Below are 17,540 nucleotides of genomic sequence, written 5' to 3'. Positions count from 1 at the left end.
TTCATATTCTCTTGATTCTTATTAGTGTTCTCTTCTATACTTTCTTTGAGATCTTTGAATATCTTCCATATTGCAACTCTAAACTCCTTATCTGAGAGACTGACTAGTTGGTTGGTCATGTTCAAGTCATCAGAGTTGCCATCGTCATTCTCTATGTCTGGCTATGGCCTGCGTTGTTTCCCCATTGTCACACTTGTATTGTGGGTTTTTCTACGTGTTGTGGTTGTATTCATTGGCTAAATGATGTGCACGACCTGGAAGCAATGCGGAGCGGCCATGCTACTCTGGCTCCACCCTTTCTGGGCTTGTAAACTCACCTCCAGGGAAGGCTCCAGAGAAGGTGAGCCGTCTGCAGATGAGCCACACACAGGATGAAATCAGGTAAAAAATGGAGCACAACACCTTGATGAATATTTTTAACACATTTTTAGAAAACGGGAACCTAACTCCAGTCTGCAGACCACCCTCCAAGCAGCTGCTAGATGAAGCTCCAGGAACAATAGAGCGGTTTTTCTTTTTAAGGTGGTTAAATTACTTATATCGATGGAGCTTCTAATCATTTGACCTGAAAATTTGGGATTATATAGATTGGTATAACACTTTTGAATAATTTTTTGCCATCTATATCATGAGCTTCCCTTCAATACTGTATGATTTAAAAATTTACTTAAAAACTCAAGAAAGTAGTCCAATTACTTATACAAAATAAGCATACAAAATATACAAAACTACTTATACAAAATATTTAAGAATGTAAATGATGCAAGAATGCTATTCAACCAGTGATATGCTAGTTATGAGCCTTAAATGGTGATACTAAAAAATATTCAGAAAATAAAGCTGAGTGTTCTACAACTAACTACAGCAAAATATATATTGGGTGGAAATGTCAGGAACATTGAAGAAATGTTAAGAACAAAATAGTTAGCTGACATGAGAAACAGAAATTGTGTTAATGTATCTGGTGTAACAAGTCTACAATAATAAATGCAGAGAAAAAGAAAGCCACTTTTGTTCTGATGGGAAAAGATGAATAAGTAGCAGCTAAAAGGATAAGCAAGTAAAAGTCATGAATAAACAAGGAACTGGCCACTGTCTTCAGCTATGTGGGCCCCTGGCTTCAAACTATATCTAGGAACTGAAATGATTTCCTTGAAAGGAAGGTTGACCTGTCCTCTCACACTTTTTTTTTTAGGAGATTAGGGTATCTCATTTATTTGTAATAATTTATTCAAATTTCCTCTTTTTTAATTTCTAAACAATTTTCCTAGGTTCTTTTCTTTGCGGAATTCTTCTGGCCATGTATTCTGTTTATGATTCTGACAATTCTTCGCTTTCAAGAACTTCCCAGACATCGAGAAACATGTAAGCCTTCATTTTTATTACACTTTTTGAATTAAAAATCCCTACAGAAAAAAAAAGTAGCACTTCTATTCTTTATAAACTCAATATTTTGTAGAATGAATAAATATTTCTTTGTAATATAATGTATCATCTCTGGAATATGTGCCAGTAAACAACTTTCTTAAAATAATAGTGAATACAAATATTGTCAATATTTTTCATGTGAATGCATGCTCACTATACACATACATTAATTATTCTAAATAAAATACTTTAACTCAAGCATAAATGAAATACAAAAAGTAGAAGAAAAGATAAAATAGGGAATACATTTGACACTATCAAAATGAGAGTGATGCTGCTGAGAATAAGGATGAAGAAAGTATTGAGGTGGCCTGATAGAGAGAATAGCATTGCAACTAATATTGATAATGATATGATAGTGTAATAATTATGCTAGTGATGATAAAAATAGGGGCAGCAGTGATGATATTGACATGAAGGTAATGATAGTTTTGATGCATCCATAAATAACATTCTCTGCTCCAAGGACTTTACAAGAAAATATTGATTATTTAATTTTTTTTTATTGAGCCATTGGCATTACAAGTCTTTCACAGTTGTTTAAGAAGATAATGATTTAACTGATTTAAAGGCGAGATAAATTTTGGAGTTCAGAGAAAGTAAGGAAGATGGGGTTTAACCTTCATCAAAAAGAAAAAAGCAGATTACAATATATTAGAATAAAAATTCAAAGGAGCCACAACATCTGAATGTTATGAGCAAAGAAATGTTTCCAACTGCCATTACTAGATGAAGAGGACATTTTCAGGGAAGAAGTTAAGGAGTTGGTTGTGAATATAGGTCATAGGATCATGCAGAATATGGAGAGCCTGTGTAAGATTGTCTGTCCTATCAGCCAGATCAGAGCCCAACGCTTACCTGAGTTTGTAGGTAGATGACAGTAAATAAAAAGAACTATATTCATAGGGCAAAGGAGACTGATTCAGAAGATAAGTCACAGTGTTTGGGAGAAGTAGAATAAATTCTGTATCCTAATCAGGAGTATACTATCAATGATGTTAGGAATGCTCTGAGAAGATGATATAGCAAAGAATTAGACTTAATCTGTCTTATGGGTAGGACAAGGGTGATGTATTTTTTATTAGATTTAGCCTCAGCGTATTTGTACATTAGCAAGGTGACTCACAATAGGGGTTGGTTTGAGAATCTCCAGTCTGCAACAGCAAGAACTAAGTGACATGGAAGTTTGGATGGCACAAAATTAAATTTAGGGTAAATAATACAGTGGCAGAGCTGAAGGATAATGTTTATTCTTATTCTTACATCCATATATTGTTTAGAGACAAGTCTGTTTAATAAAGAGCTTGGCATTTCACAAACCTGATAGATGATTCAGGCAAACTATAGGACATAGAGTACCTTCTCTTTTCTCTTTCTTCCTCCCTCCCTCCAATACTCCCTCCCTCCCTCCAATACTTCCTCCCTCCCTCCCTCCCTTCCATCCTCTCTCCCTCCCTCCCTCCCTCCCTCCCTCCCTCCCTCCCTCCCTCCCTCCCTTCCTTCCTTCCTTCCTTCCTTCCTTCCTTCCTTCCTTCCTTCCATCCTTAAAGCCGGTCAAATTGAGCAGTGGGGGATTCTTTCTTTCTTTCTTTCTTTCTTTCTTTCTTTCTTTCTTTCTTTCTTTCTTTCTTTCTTTCTTTCTTTCTTTCTTTCTTTCTTTCTTTCTTTCTTTCTTTCTTTCTTTCTTTCTTTCTTTCTTTCTTTCTTTCTCTATTTCTTTCTTTCATCTATTTTTCTCTTTCTTTCTTTCTTTCTTTCTTTCTTTCTTTCTTTCTTTCTTTCTTTCTTTCTTTCTTTCTTTCTTTCTTTCTTTCTTTCTTTCTTTCTTTCTTTCTTTCTTTCTTCCTTCCTTCCCTCCTTCCTTTCTTCCTTCCCTCCTTCCTTCCTTCCTTCCTTCCTTCCTTCCTTCCTTCCTTCCTTCCTTCCTTCCTTCCTTCCTTCCTTCCTTCCTTCCTTCCTTTCTTTCTTTCTTTCTTTCTTTCTTTCTTTCTTTCTTTCTTTCTTTCTTTCTCTCTTTCTCTCTCTTCTTTCTCTCTTTCTTTCTCTCTCTTTTTCTCTCTTTCTTTCTCTCTCTTTTTCTTTCTCTCTCTTTTTCTTTCTTTCTTTCTTTCTTTCTTTCTTTCTTTCTTTCTTTCTTTCTTTCTTTCTTTCTTTCTTTCTTTCTTTCTTTCTTTCTTTCTTTCTTTCTTTCTTTCTTTCTTTCTTTCTTTCTTTCTTTCTTTCTTTCTTTCTTTCTTTCTTCTTCTTTCTATTCTTCCTACTTCCCTTTCCTTCCTTCCTTCTTTCTTTCATCTTTCTTTATCTTTTCTTTCTTGTCTTATTTTTTCCCTTCCTTTTTCCTATGTTCCTACATTCTTTTCTTCCCTCTTCACTTTTTTCTTTTTCTCTCTCCCTCCATTCTTCTTTCCTTCCTTTCTTTCTCGATTTCATCTTTCTATCTCTCCTTCCTTCCTTTTTTCATATGAATGCTTAAGTTTATTTTAATTAGAAATAGCAGTTCTAATAATATTGAATAGTACTGCTGATTTAATGAAATCATCATTTCACATTACCAATCTAACAAGTCTTTGATTTTTCATTATCAGTTGTACAAATTAATTTTTATCTTGTCCTTATATCCAGGTTATTTGAAACCCCGAGATCTGCCCAGCCGTGGTATTTTCCCTTTTATTCAAAGTCTTCTTTGCAACACTGGGTCGAGGTGCAGTAACATAAGCTATGCTAGGTCAACAGAGCAATTTTCTCGGTAAGAAACAGGATTATTTTTATAATGTATACAATAGGCATAATGCTTTAATTAATATCCTTATAATGAATAGGGAACCAGGAAGGAGACAGTGAGAATGCTACTGTACTCCTGATTAATTCACATCTATCTTCCTGGGTAAATGTATTTTGTTTCTATTGAATATTTTTCCAATCTGAGGAAGTCTACCTTGCTCCAGGAAGTATTAGTTACACTTACTAGTTTCTGCGTCTTCAAAAGAGGCCGACCTTTATTCTTTTAAGTTATTATATGGCAGGTGATAGGAAAATTTCTTTATTATTTTCTGAGAAATTCATTGTCATAGGCCTCCTATCTACCTGCCTGCTTCACTTAAGAAAATTCAATCACTTGAAGAGGGCACTTAAAGCAAGCGCTTGAATAAATTTAAAAATACAGAATTTAGGGCTGGTGCAATAGCTCAGTGGTAGGGTGTTTGCCTTGCATGTACTGAGCCAGGACGGACTGGATTCGATCCCCAGCATCCCATATGACTCCCCAAGGCAGAAGTGATTTCTGAGCACATATCCAGGAGTAATTCCTGAGCGTCACTGGTGATCTGGGCATCCATCCATTTGATCATGCAATTAATCAAGATCCCATTTTTTTTTTTTTTTGGTTTTTGGGTCACACCCGGCAGTGCTCAGGGGTTATTCCTGGCTCCAGGCTCAGAAATTGCTCCTGGCAGGCATGGGGGACCATATGGGATGCCGGGATTCGAACCGATGACCTCCTGCATGAAAGGCAAACGCCTTACCTCCATGCTATCTCTCCGGCCCCTCAAGATTCCATTTATAAGTAATAACATTATATGTCACTCTAGATTACTTCATTTACTATGTATCTTCCAGTTCTATCTGAGTTGCAGATAACTGCAGCGAATTGCTGCAGTTCATTATTCCTGAATAACATTCAATTGTATATATTTGCCACATCTTCATGATCAACTTATCTGTCATTGGACATTTTGTTTGATTCCAGGTGTCAACTATTGTTCTGAGTGCATCTACAGATAATGGTGTACATATGTACATTTGGCCCTTTTGAAAGACTGTTTTGTTGTTGTTGTTGTTCAGATGGAAGATTCCCAAAAGTAGAATTACTAGGTCATGTGACAGCTCAATTTTGAGTTTACTGAGAACCTTACATACTGTTTTATAGGAGTTAAACCAGACAAGTTTCTTACTAGCAGTAAAGTTTCTTTTTCACCATATCCCCACCAATACATATTATTCCCAGTATTTTTGATATTTCATGTTCTCACTGATGATAAATTTGAATTTCCCCAATAATATGTGACAATATTTTCCTGTGCCTGTTGGCTATCTGTTAGTCTACTCCAGAGAAGTGCCCATTTCCTCTTGCCACTTTTATAAGGTTTTAAAATATTTGTTTATGATCTTTGTGAGTACTTTATAAATTCTGGATATCTATCTTTTATTTGATTTGTTAAATTTAAATATTTTCTTTCCTTTGGATAGCTATTAGTTTTAACCTGCATTTCTTTTATCATACAGACTTTTAAATTTGATGTAGACCCATTTGTTTTTTATTCTGTAGAATTTGCCAATGCAATAAAATCACTGAAGTCTCCTTTTATGTCCAGATCTCGTAGTGTCCTGCCTATATTTTCCCCACTGTACTTTATAGATCCTGGTCTGATCACAAGGTACTTGATACTTTGATTTAACTATTGTGTAAAATGTGAGGCATGGAAATAGATTTAAGGTTTATATGTGATTATCCAGCTTTTCAACAATTTTTTTTTTTTTGGTTTTTGGGCCACACCCAGCAGTGCTCAGGGGTTACTCCTGGCTGTCTGCTCAGAAATAGCTCCTGGCAGGCACGGGGGACCATATGGGACACCGGGATTCGAACCAACCACCTTTGGTCCTGGATCGGCTGCTTGCAAGGCAAACGCCACTGTGCTATCTCTCCGGGCCCTCAACAATTTTTTTTTAGAAGAAGCTGTTTTCCTATTTTAATGATTTCTGTTTTTTGTAAAAAATTAGCAGGCCATCCATACCTGGTGGGGGAGTTGTTTTTCTTAAAATGCAGGGCCTTTCTTATACATTGTACTCCAGATGTGCTGACATCTGTGATTTCCAAAATGTGAAAAACTTGACTGTGTAATTTGTAGTAGTGGTGTACTGTGTTCCCACTTTTCTAAAAAAAAAATTAGCTGATCATATATATGGGGGTTTGCCTCTGCATAGTCTATTCTGACCAATAAACCTGTCTATATTACAGTAGTATGCTGTTTTGATGACTGTGATATTATAGATTCAATTTACTTACTGACATGCCTCCAGGCTACTTATTTTTCAATCTGGTTTCAGTTTATAATTCCACATAAACTTCATTATTGACTCTCCCTAGTACTTGAAGAATGTTGTTTGAATTTGAATAGGGATTGTATTAGATCTTTCTAACACTTTAGGTAAGATGGTCAATTTTGACAACATTGATTTTTGCAACCGACAATTGTGAAATGTTTTACAATTTTCTAAGATCTTCTTAAGTTTCTTGTGTTTTGAAATTTTCATTGTATAGGGCTCTGACCACCTTGTACTTGTTGTTTTTGGACAATATTTACTTTTATTTCTTCCTTCTTAATTTTATAGAAAATGCAGAAATATGAGGTAAAACAAAGTAATTCAAGTCCCAAGGTTTTATTAAAAAGACAGAACCCCATGGGGCCGGTGAGGTGGCGCTAGAGGTAAGGTGTCTGCCATGCAAGCACTAGCCAAGGAAGGACCGCAGTTCGATCCCCTGGGATCCCATATGGTCCCCCCAAGCCAGGGGCAATTTTTGAGCACTTAGCCAGGAGTAACCCCTGAGCTTCAAACGGGTGTGGCCCCCCCAAAAAAATATGGAACCCCTATCTAAAAGATAAACAAGGGGTGGAAGTTTTTTGCATAGGCACAGCAACAGTTGGGGAAAATAAAAAGGAAAAAAAAACCTTTGGCCTAAAAATACAGGGTGTACCCATGAAGCATCTTGCAATAAGACCTACAGACTCAGGGCATGCTAAGTTGTCTGACACCTTTTCTTTCTTTTTTTTAAATATAATTTTTATTTTAATCATAGTGGCTTACATATCATTGACAACAATATTTTAGGTACATATTAACATAAAATCAGGGTAATTCCCATCACCGAATTGTCCTCCCTCCACCTCCGTTCCCGTCCTACCTCCCATATCCTCTTCCCTCATCCCCAGGGCTGCTAGAATAAGTGGTTCCCTCTGTGCCTAGATTACTACTTAGTGGTCTTACACTGTTTGGTCTTGGTACCTCCCTTATTTCCCCCTCTAACTGGGAGGCGGGACTAGATAGTTCAAGTTATGTGGTTTTGTTTGAAGAAGAGAAAAGTAATAAAATGGGGGGGGAAATCAAATACTCAAAAAATGAGCGGAGTCCTTCTAGAGGCTCTCCTCATAGGTTTGAGAAACAAAGGGGAAAAAGAAGGTGAAACACCACAACAGTACAAAAAGAAGTGTCAAATAAAATATCCAGTGAGCACTCAAAAAAAAAAAAAAAATAAGACCACATAAAAGCCATGGTTGAGATGAAAATTGTGGCTGAGCACATAAAGGAAGAAAAGAAAAGAAAAATAAATAAATAAATAAATAAATATAAATGGAGACAACAACTTCAATAGCCAAACCAAAACAAAGAAATCAACAAAAACTAGCTAAATAAATAAAAAGAAATTGTGTTGTGCTTCACCTTTTCTTTCTTTATGGTCCATACTTCATGGGCATACTAAGTTGTCTGACTCCTATTCTTTTTTCATGGCCCCAGGAAAATCACTGGTATCAGAATCAGGCTTCAGTAATTAGATATCTTATTTTTTGCACAGATCTTACGTTAAAGTCAGGGTATCACAAAGCGTCTCTGGTTTTATCTTACTGTTAGATGGTGAGGCAGGAAAAGCAAGTTATCGCTGTTTCCAAGTTGTCAGAGTGTCATATAAATCCACCCTGGAGCAAGTCAGTGCCAAGGCAGCATTAGGACTACCCTGGTAGAATTTCGATTCCTGGTGCTGCTGCAGAAAACCTTGCTAGTTCAAAGATGAGAATACAAGGTTCAGGGGATAACAGCTGATGTTTGACAATATTTTAAATGGAATTTACTCTTTTATCTTTTTTCCCTTCTGATTAATTATATAAATAATAACACAACTAATCTTTTATAATGACTTTGTAGTTAGTAACTTTTTTCAGTTGTTTGCATTTTCTAAGAGCATATATGGAGGACTCAGGAGGTCTTCAATATATATCATCAGGTCATCTGAAATAAAAATAATTATACTTTCTCTTTTTTAATCTACATCATTTGGATTTCCTTTTATTTTTGATTACTTTGATTAGTTTCTGGGGCTTCTAATACAATGTTGAGTAAGAGTGGAGACCGTGGACATCTTTGCCTTTTCCCTGAATTCAGCTGGAATTCTTTGTTTCTTACAATTAGAAAAAGTATTGGCTATAAACTTTCTATAGATAGCTATTACTATTTTTTTTTTTTTGGGTTTTTGGGCCACACCCGGCTGTGCTCAGGGGTTACTCCTGGCTGTCTGCTCAGAAATAGCTCCTGGCAGGCACGGGGGACCATATGGGATACCGGGATTCAAACCAACCACCTTTGGTCCTGGTTCAGCTGTTTGCGAGGCAAACGTTGCTATGCTATCTCTCCGGGCCCAGCTATTACTATCTTAAGGAAGGTTTCTTCTTCCTCTATTTTATTGAGCATTTTAATCATGAATAGGTGTTTGATCTTATCAAGGTCTTAATATGCATCGATTAATATAATCATATAATTTTATCTTTCCTTTCACTGATATTATATCCCAATTTATTTTTTATATATTGAACTATCTCTGTACCCCTGGGATTTCACTTGATCATATTATATGGCATTTTTTGATTCAGTTAGTAAGATTTTATTGAAAAATTTTTGCATCAACACTCATCAAAAGATAGACTGGTCTAAAATTTCCTTTTTCTGTAGTATCGCTGATCTCTGTCAGTTTTGGGTCTGAGTATAATGTTAATGCTTTGTAGAGGGGTCAGGAAGCACTCCTGTTTTTTTGATATAGGAGAGATTAAGGATAAACAGCAAATATTGTTTGATAAAACTCGCTAGTAAATCCCTCTTGACTGGAACTTTAATTTTTGTTCTTAGAAAAATTTCTACTATCTTTATTTCCTTGTTTGTGATTGATTTGTTCAGACTTTGCAACTCTGAATCATTCAGATTTGGGAGATTACTTGTTTCCAAGAATCTGTCCTTTTCTTTCAAGTTCTTCAGTTACTATGAATAGTCATTCATAGTAAGCTCTCATGATGTCTTGGGTCTCTATTGTAATTTCTCCCTTTCTTTTCTGATCTGCTTTACTTGAGCACTTTCTTTTATTCTTCCCCTTGAGACTACCAAAAGCTTGCCTTTCTTGTTTATTTCTTCAAAGAACCAATTGTTAATTTCATTGATTCTTGACATTGCTTTTCTTGGTTTATATATTTCTGCTCTGGTTTTTATTATTTTTTAATATTAGTCCTTTGATTCTTTTATTGTTGGTCTTCCAGGTATCATGGCCAGAGAGACTTTTTTACTATTTTAATTTTATGTATATTATATAATATCAGATATAATGCATATTACATTTATATGATATACATATTACACAATATTTGAATATATAACTTCTAAAATTATAATACATAATAAATCATATTAAATATATTTATTTTAATTCATCATCAAATATTACAAATCATTATATTTATAAATTTGTAAATATAAATTATATTATACCTATTGCACATTTATTATTTTATATATTAATTATGATATATTTATATATCAATTATATACAAATATGTAACTATACATAAAATATAAAATATATATTTTACTATATTTATTTTAATATGTTTACTATTTTTGCATTGTATTATTTTATTTAAATACATAGTTGCAAACAATACATTTGTATTTCATCAATCCTACCATCACTTTAAGATTCCCTCCACCAGTTGTCCTGGATTGTTCCGCTCACCCTATGTCTGCTCCTTGGTTGGCACAAAAAATTTTACAGAGTGGTAGCACAGTGGTAGGGCATTTGCCTTTCATGTGCCTGACCCAGGATGGATGTGAGTTGAATTCCTGGCACCCCATATAGGAGCGATTTCTGAGCCAAGAGTAAACCCTGAGCAGCCATTGGGTGTGGCCCGTTAATCAAAAACAAAAAAATAAACAAGTAAGATCTTGTTTGTTTACAACTGAGTGGTAATGGAATTATCTAACGTTTCAGCAGCAGAAAATTTGTCAAAATTGTTTATTTCACAATGGGGTTATTTAGTCATTGTATGAAGGTTTACAAAGCTGTTTGTTGCTAGTTGATCATTCTGTGTTACTTACTTTGTTAATCTTAAGTGGCTTCTATGCTACTTTGACATATAATTTGTTATGTTCCTACCAGGGTGTCAGTATTGAAAAACTGGAAACGGTCCAGAAATTCCAGGTTCTGTGTCTGATATTGCAGTGGCTGTGGGATATATCTGTCGCTTCCAGGACTTCTGAAAATATAGAAGGGCAAGATGGAAACTTCCCTCATTCATTCCAAGAAGACTAAAGTTTTTGGCCCCAAATCTTGCATTCCTGCAGTTTTGGTCAGTGAGGTGTTCTGCAGAGAGCAGTGGTAAATTGGTGAAGCTAGGCCACTAGATTTGCTGTGATTTTGGGTGTAGCTGCTGAAGATTCAACAGAGAAGGACTTGGCCTGTCCCTCATTCTGAGAGAGTTTTCAGTGTACTCATGCTTTTTTTTTTTTTCTTTTCTTTCTGTTACTTGGCTTATGTCTCTTTTGAGAATAAAATGAATCTGTAGATTTGGCCTATGCATTGAAATTGGAAAAGCATTGGAACAAGTTTGTGCCTTGCTTAATATAACTTTTAAGTTTACAAGTTAAATTGAGCTCTATCTTGGAGAACGTTTCATGTGAACTACAGAAGAATATGGTCAGTTTTTCTATAATAAAATGGACTTTATGTACCTATTAGTTCCAGTTTGTTTAGTTCCTCATCTAAGGCTCTTGTGTTTTCACTGAATTCTGTGTAGCTGACCTCCTCAATGGAAACAGTAGAGTGTGGAAGTGTCCCACTACATATTCGTTTCTATCCATTATTTCTTTAGATAAGCGAGGAAGAGCCTTGCCAACTCTGACTTCACATTTAGTGCATATATATTGATTAGAGTTAATATTTCTTAATATTTACTGTTCCCTTTATTCGATTGACATTCTTTAGATTAAATAAAATTTGTTCTAATTATACTACTTAGGTTTTTTTTGGTTTGTTTCCTATTAAATTTTTTCTTTCCGATCCTTTTACCCTGAGCCTTTGTCTATCTTGAGATTTTATATGCATATTTTCTGTTTTGTTTGTTTTGTTTTTAGTTACTCTTGGCTCTGTGCTCAGAAGTTGCTCCTCGCAGGCTTGGGGGACCATATGGGATGCCGGGATTCGAACCTGAATCTCCTGTTGGCCATGTGCAAGGCAAATACTTTACCGCTGTGCTATCACTTTGGCCCCTTTTTATGCATTTTTAAATACATCTAAGCAGCAGATTTTATTTCCTGATTCATCCTGTCATGCTGTGCTTTTTGAAGGGAGAGTTTACTGCACTGATATTCGGGGATATTATTGATATAAAAGTCTGTGTTGTCATTTTCCTTTGAAGGGTTGTTGATTCTATAATTAGCTATTTTTTGTTTGTTTGTTTGTTTTGTTTTTGGGCCACACCCGTGACGCTCAGGGTTTACTCCTGGCTATGCGCTCAGAAGTCGCTCCTGGCTTGGGGGACCATATGGGACACCGGGGGATCGAACCGCGGTCCATCCAAGGCTAGCGCAGGCAAGGCAGGCATCTTACCTCTAGCGCCACCGCCCGGCCCCCTGTAATTAGCTATTAATTTTTATTTTAATTGGTGTTTCAGTAGTCAGTTAAGGGCCAGTATAGTTATTACAAATATTACCAGCTCTTATTTGTATGAGAATGGGTTTATCTCTCCCTCTCATCAAACTGGAGCTTTAAAGGCCAGTGGATTCTAGGTCGAAAGTTTTTTTTATTTAGTAATTTTACGATGTCATTTCGCTCTTTCTCATTTATTCCATTTCATATGGGAAACCCATTGCCATTCATCTTATAAGGCACCACATAGGCCCTTGTGACATTTCATATTGATAGTCTGTTTCTTGTTTTTGCAGGGTGGAGGAGTGTGGGTCACTCTGCTCAGGGATTATTACTTGATTATTACTGTTATTACTGGATTAGTAAACTCCAGTCTCTGTACAGAGATAGTAGCTATTCTGGTGACTGTATTTATGCATCATTTTGTATGGATAATGCCACGTAATATATTAAATAACTTTAGGAACGTAAGTACTAACATAGAATGGTTGGCAAAAGATAATAAAGAAACTGAGAACATCTTTCAAATATTGAACTGGTAACAGTTTTTAAAAATAATGCATCTTGGGGCTGGGCGGTGGCGCTAAAGGTAAGGTGCCTGCCTTGCCTGTGCTAACCTTGGACGGACCGCGGTTCGATCCCCCGGTGTCCCATATGGTCCCCCAAGCCAGGAGCAACTTCTGAGCACATAGCCAGGAGTAACCCCTGAGCGTTACTGGGTGTGGCCCAAAAACCAAAAAAAAAAAAAAAAATAATGCATCTTATCTATAGTGAGAAGACATATATGAACTAATGGGGGGAAGGAGCCAAGGGGTCTCAGGTACCTTGATGGTTTTAACAAAGGACAGAACTAAATATCCAAGCCAGCGTCAACAACAATATAGTCAAGAGACCAAACTTTAACAAACAAAATTTAAAAAAATGGCTGTTACGCTGACAGGCTGAAGTGGGTTGTAGTGGAATGGGATGGACTCTGGGAACATTGGTGAAGGGAGGTAGATACTGGTGGTGGGATTAGTCCTGAAACATTGTGTGTGTAAACCCGACTATAAATAACTTTTAAAATTATAATGGTTAAATAAAAATGTAAAACATTATGTTCTGGACTATGAATGGGCCTCAGTGCAAATGGTGAATGTACAAATGAGCTGAGCATGATTTGGCATTGATAAATACTTACATGAACCTATAACTAATATATTCCTGTCTAGTTCTAACGTGATATGTATTTCGTTTATTTAAAATTCATTTAGATCCTGGGCTGCTGACAAGAAGGTCAAAGACTTGGTCTTCTTAAAACATATACAGGAGCTTACAGAGGATGTCTATGAAATTATGGACAAGGCAAAAATTTTAGACAATATTTGGGAAGAAAGATACAAGGCTCCAGGCAAGTGAATTGGTATACATTAAGTACCTCACCCTTGACAGGTTTAAGTGGGTCCCACATGAGGTTATGAAAAACAATAATAATCTTAAAATCCCACTTGCATTTTAGTATCCTTATTGTGCTAGGCTGTCATTGTGGATCTCAGTGAAAAGCATGTTCTCCATGGTTGAGGTGTAGTAACATGAGCAAATGTAGCAGTTGTGTTGGACTTCACCCCAGGTCCCTTCTGTTCAGCAAAGTTAGTTGTATTGTGCATGATCTTCAGTGAATCTGATCAATCTTAACTTATTTTTTTTTTTTGGTTTTTGGGCCACACCCGACGATGCTCAGGGGTTACTCCTGGCTGTCTGCTCAGAATTAGCTCCTGGCAGGCACAGGGGACCATATGGGACACCGGGATTCGAACCAACCACCTTTGGTCCTGGATTGGCTGCTTGCAAGGCAAACGCCGCTGTGCTATCTCTCCGGGCCCTGATCAATCTTAACTTTGTATCCTTAATTTCCATCTCTGCACTTTATTGCTAAATTTCTTTTACATTAAGAACAGTTTTTTTTTCCTATTAAACTATGTACTTCACCTTATATACACACATTCAGGAACCACACACAAATTTCTTTTCTCCTTAGAGTGGAATTGATTTTTCTACGTTAGAAATATTTTCATTCAAATCTTGAATAATTATCTTGCATTGGTAAGAAAACCATTGGATTACTGGGATGAATTATTCGTCTTCATTTTATTTTATTGTCAAATATCCCAGAGTGAAAATTTGATTGAACATAAGTCTTAAAGATCTCAGTTTACAAAAAAGATCAATTCCATGTCTAGAGAAGAACCAGTAACTAATCTTTATATAGTTGAGTCCTCAAACACAAACTCTATTCACAGCAATTAATTGTGATTTTGGTGATGGACATTAACAGTACGTTCCTGAACATGTAAAATTTTACACTCTTGTAAATCATTGTTGCATCAATAAAAGTAACATAACTTGAGCATTACATAGGCTTATTATCACCAGCTACTCATTAGCTTACATGAAATATACTTTATAATTACAGAAATCCCCCAAATCTTAGAGAATGTTCTAGAAATGGGAACTGAAGAACCTATCAGTCCTGCCTCTAAGAAAATCATGCAAATTCAGTAACTCTGTGTTAGGAACAGTGGAGGAATACCAATGAATTAGTGTTTTGGAAATTGAAAAGTATGGTTCCTTTCAGATTTAGTCTTCTGCTAGCACTGATGTTAAGGTGATAAGCCATAGTTATCATCTATCTTTATTATTCAGTTAGATGTAATTGTCTCTCTGGGTCTGGACATTGTTAGGATTGTCCTGAATTTCAAAATAGAATAGGCACTAGGAAAAATATCTTATAGTCAATTGTACTAATACATTTAAAATATTATTTATTTTAGGTTCTTCTTACAGTTCCAGCTTTTTATCAGTAAGTACCTCAACCACAGTTTTAATATTTTCCCCCACAGTTTTAATCTTAATAATTAGAGATTGATGGTTATATAAAAAAACTGCTAATATTTTAAACACATCTCCTAAGTGATTTGATTTTTAGTAATCTTATTATAATCTGTATCATTGATAGCAAAAATAACTGGAGAGTATTAAGACTTAGCTAATTTTCTTAGGCAAGTCTTAGGTATAGAAAAAACAAGAAGGTGAGTATTGGTAGACCTCGTCTTGGAGTTTATATAATCCTAAATCTGAAATTTATGTTTTCAGTTACAAATTAGTCACTGTTTGGGGCTGGAGCAATAGCATGGTGGCTAGGGCATTTGCCTTGCATGAGGCTGACCCAGGTTCGTTCCCTGGCATTCTGTGTGGTCTTCTGAGTCTGTCAGGAGAGAATTCTGAGCTCAGAGTCAGAAGTAACCCCTGGGCAAACCAGGTGTAGCCCTAAAACGAAAAAAAAAGTCACTTTGTATTACATAGTTATTTATTCATTGGATTTTAGGCATACAGTGTACTGACATCAATTGCTTTACAAATGTGTCTTTTCCTACACCAATGACTCCAGTTTCCCTTTCACCCACCAGTTTACCTCTATGATAGTCACTTAATTATTTTTGAATTTAAAGCATTGTGATTTACAATGTAGTGATTTATAGTACTGTTCTAATATGATTTCCTGAATAATACTTCATCAAATTTCAGCATCCCCTCCTACTGGTTGACCACTTTCCTCCACCATGGTAGTAGTGTCCTCTGCCATGTTCTATTTCACCTCCTTTCCACACATTTCTTTTTTTTTTTTTTTTTTTTTTTTGTAATTTTTTTTTTTTTTTTTAGATTTTTTTTTCTGGTATATTTTTTTTCTCTTTTTTTTATTAATTTTAATTATGACAACAAAGATGCAAAGAAAGAGGACATGGTAAAGTTACAGTGGAAGCCCAATCACCCATAAGCAGAATTCTCGGTAGTCCCAACGATGATATCCCAGCCTTGATCTTTCAACCAAAGAAAATTAAGAAAAACAAAACAGAACCCATGTACAATACAATTAATTTGTCCCTCAAATTCCCAGTTGTATTACATACTATTTCTTAGCAGCACACAATATAATCCAAAGAGATTAGACTTATGTAACTCCTTAAACATTGAGGGCAAAGTACATTTATCTAGTTCCATGCACATGCTTACTAGTTTAAGTTAACCTCAAAAGTTTTAGTGGGTTGTTTTTCTTAAGGATTGGAGTCAAGGGAAAATAGTAAAAAACGGTGTTAGAGTGGCATTTGTTTGCATAGGCCCACCAAAATATAAGGGACATGGAAAGAAAAATTATGGTCTAAATACAAGGAGACCCTACCCCTGAAGTTTCCCGGCACAGGACTGACTCTAGGCTCCAGGCAAACTAGTTTATCCAATTCAAGTCATCGTCTGTAGTGGCAATACACCTTCATTCCTCACATAGTCTCTGTTGTTGGTATCATGTTTCTGTATTAAAGGTCCTGGAGTCTGCATATCCCATATTGCAGTCAGGATGGTGCAGAGCATCCTCTTGTTTCACCTCACACTTAAGGGGCACTAGAGAGAACCATGTCCTGTAGAGCAGGTCATTGTTGTTGTCAAGTCTTCTCAGTGTAAACGGAAGTCTCTTTTTAGGAGGTCGATGTCAGACCCTTGGTAGTGTCTTTCCTGGTAGAGGACTGCTTCCTCTTCTTCTCAGTGTAAACGGAAGTCTCTTTATAGGAGGTCGATGTCAGACCCTTGGTAGTGTCTTTCCTGGTAGAGGACTGCTTCCTCTCCTTCTCAGTGTAAACGGAAGTCTCTTTTTAGGAGGTCTATGTCAGACCCTTGGTAGTGTCTTTCCTGGTAGAGGACTGCTTCCAGCTGTTGCTATAAAAGACCTTGGATGTTTCATAGATAGCTTGCCTGGTTCTGGAGTGAATGGAGGATGCCCATTCTTCTGAGGCCTGTGCCAGGGCATTATATCAATGTTCAGGGTGTAAGGTACATTGTACTGAGATTTATTAGATAAGAACTTATCTGTAGGTATAGTGTTTTCCTATTTTAATGTGTCTATGCAAAGAAGGATCAATGCCATTAAGCGTTATTGGTGCATCTGGAGGCAATAGGAACAAGACCAGCAATTTCCATGACATAGTTCAATCATAGGCAGTAAACTGAGGGACAGTTCCACCAACAATCCTTATTGAACAGCTTACAAAGAAAAGAAAAGATGAAAAGTGGATAGAAACACCATGGTAGAAGAATATAGAGAGAGTTACAGCCGTTAAAGAAAATATACATAAATTATTCAAAAGATATATGTGTGCAATTTATGTCCTTCTAAATAGTTCTGGGATTGTTAGATCCACTGTATGTCTTTGGTCTGAGATTAGAACTGTGTATTATTGAAGTTAAGAAGGGTAAATCGGGGGTACTGATGGTTGGGAGGAGAATACATCATGTAGACGAGTATGAAATTGCCAGTGATAGCCTGAGTATAACTGAACAACTATCTGCC

At 36.1% G+C, this 17,540-nt stretch overlaps 1 protein-coding gene across 1 annotated transcript in view; it reads left to right on the top strand.

Annotated features, from left to right (window-relative positions):
• Positions 1-388: 388 nt before the first annotated feature.
• ABCA13 (ATP binding cassette subfamily A member 13) overlaps positions 389-17,540 on the top strand; it is a 288,890-nt gene continuing 271,738 nt past the window's right edge. Inside the window, 5 exon segments of the mRNA XM_049777030.1 lie at positions 389-451; positions 1,272-1,365; positions 4,051-4,165; positions 13,393-13,553; positions 14,974-15,002. Coding sequence (XP_049632987.1) covers positions 389-451; positions 1,272-1,365; positions 4,051-4,165; positions 13,393-13,553; positions 14,974-15,002 — 462 coding nt within the window.

Source organism: Suncus etruscus, chromosome 7 (assembly GCF_024139225.1).
Source record: "Suncus etruscus isolate mSunEtr1 chromosome 7, mSunEtr1.pri.cur, whole genome shotgun sequence".
NCBI classification, from domain to species: domain Eukaryota; kingdom Metazoa; phylum Chordata; class Mammalia; order Eulipotyphla; family Soricidae; genus Suncus; species Suncus etruscus.
Note: the sequence above shows the minus strand (reverse complement) of the source record. Positions and strands in the feature narration are given on the sequence as shown.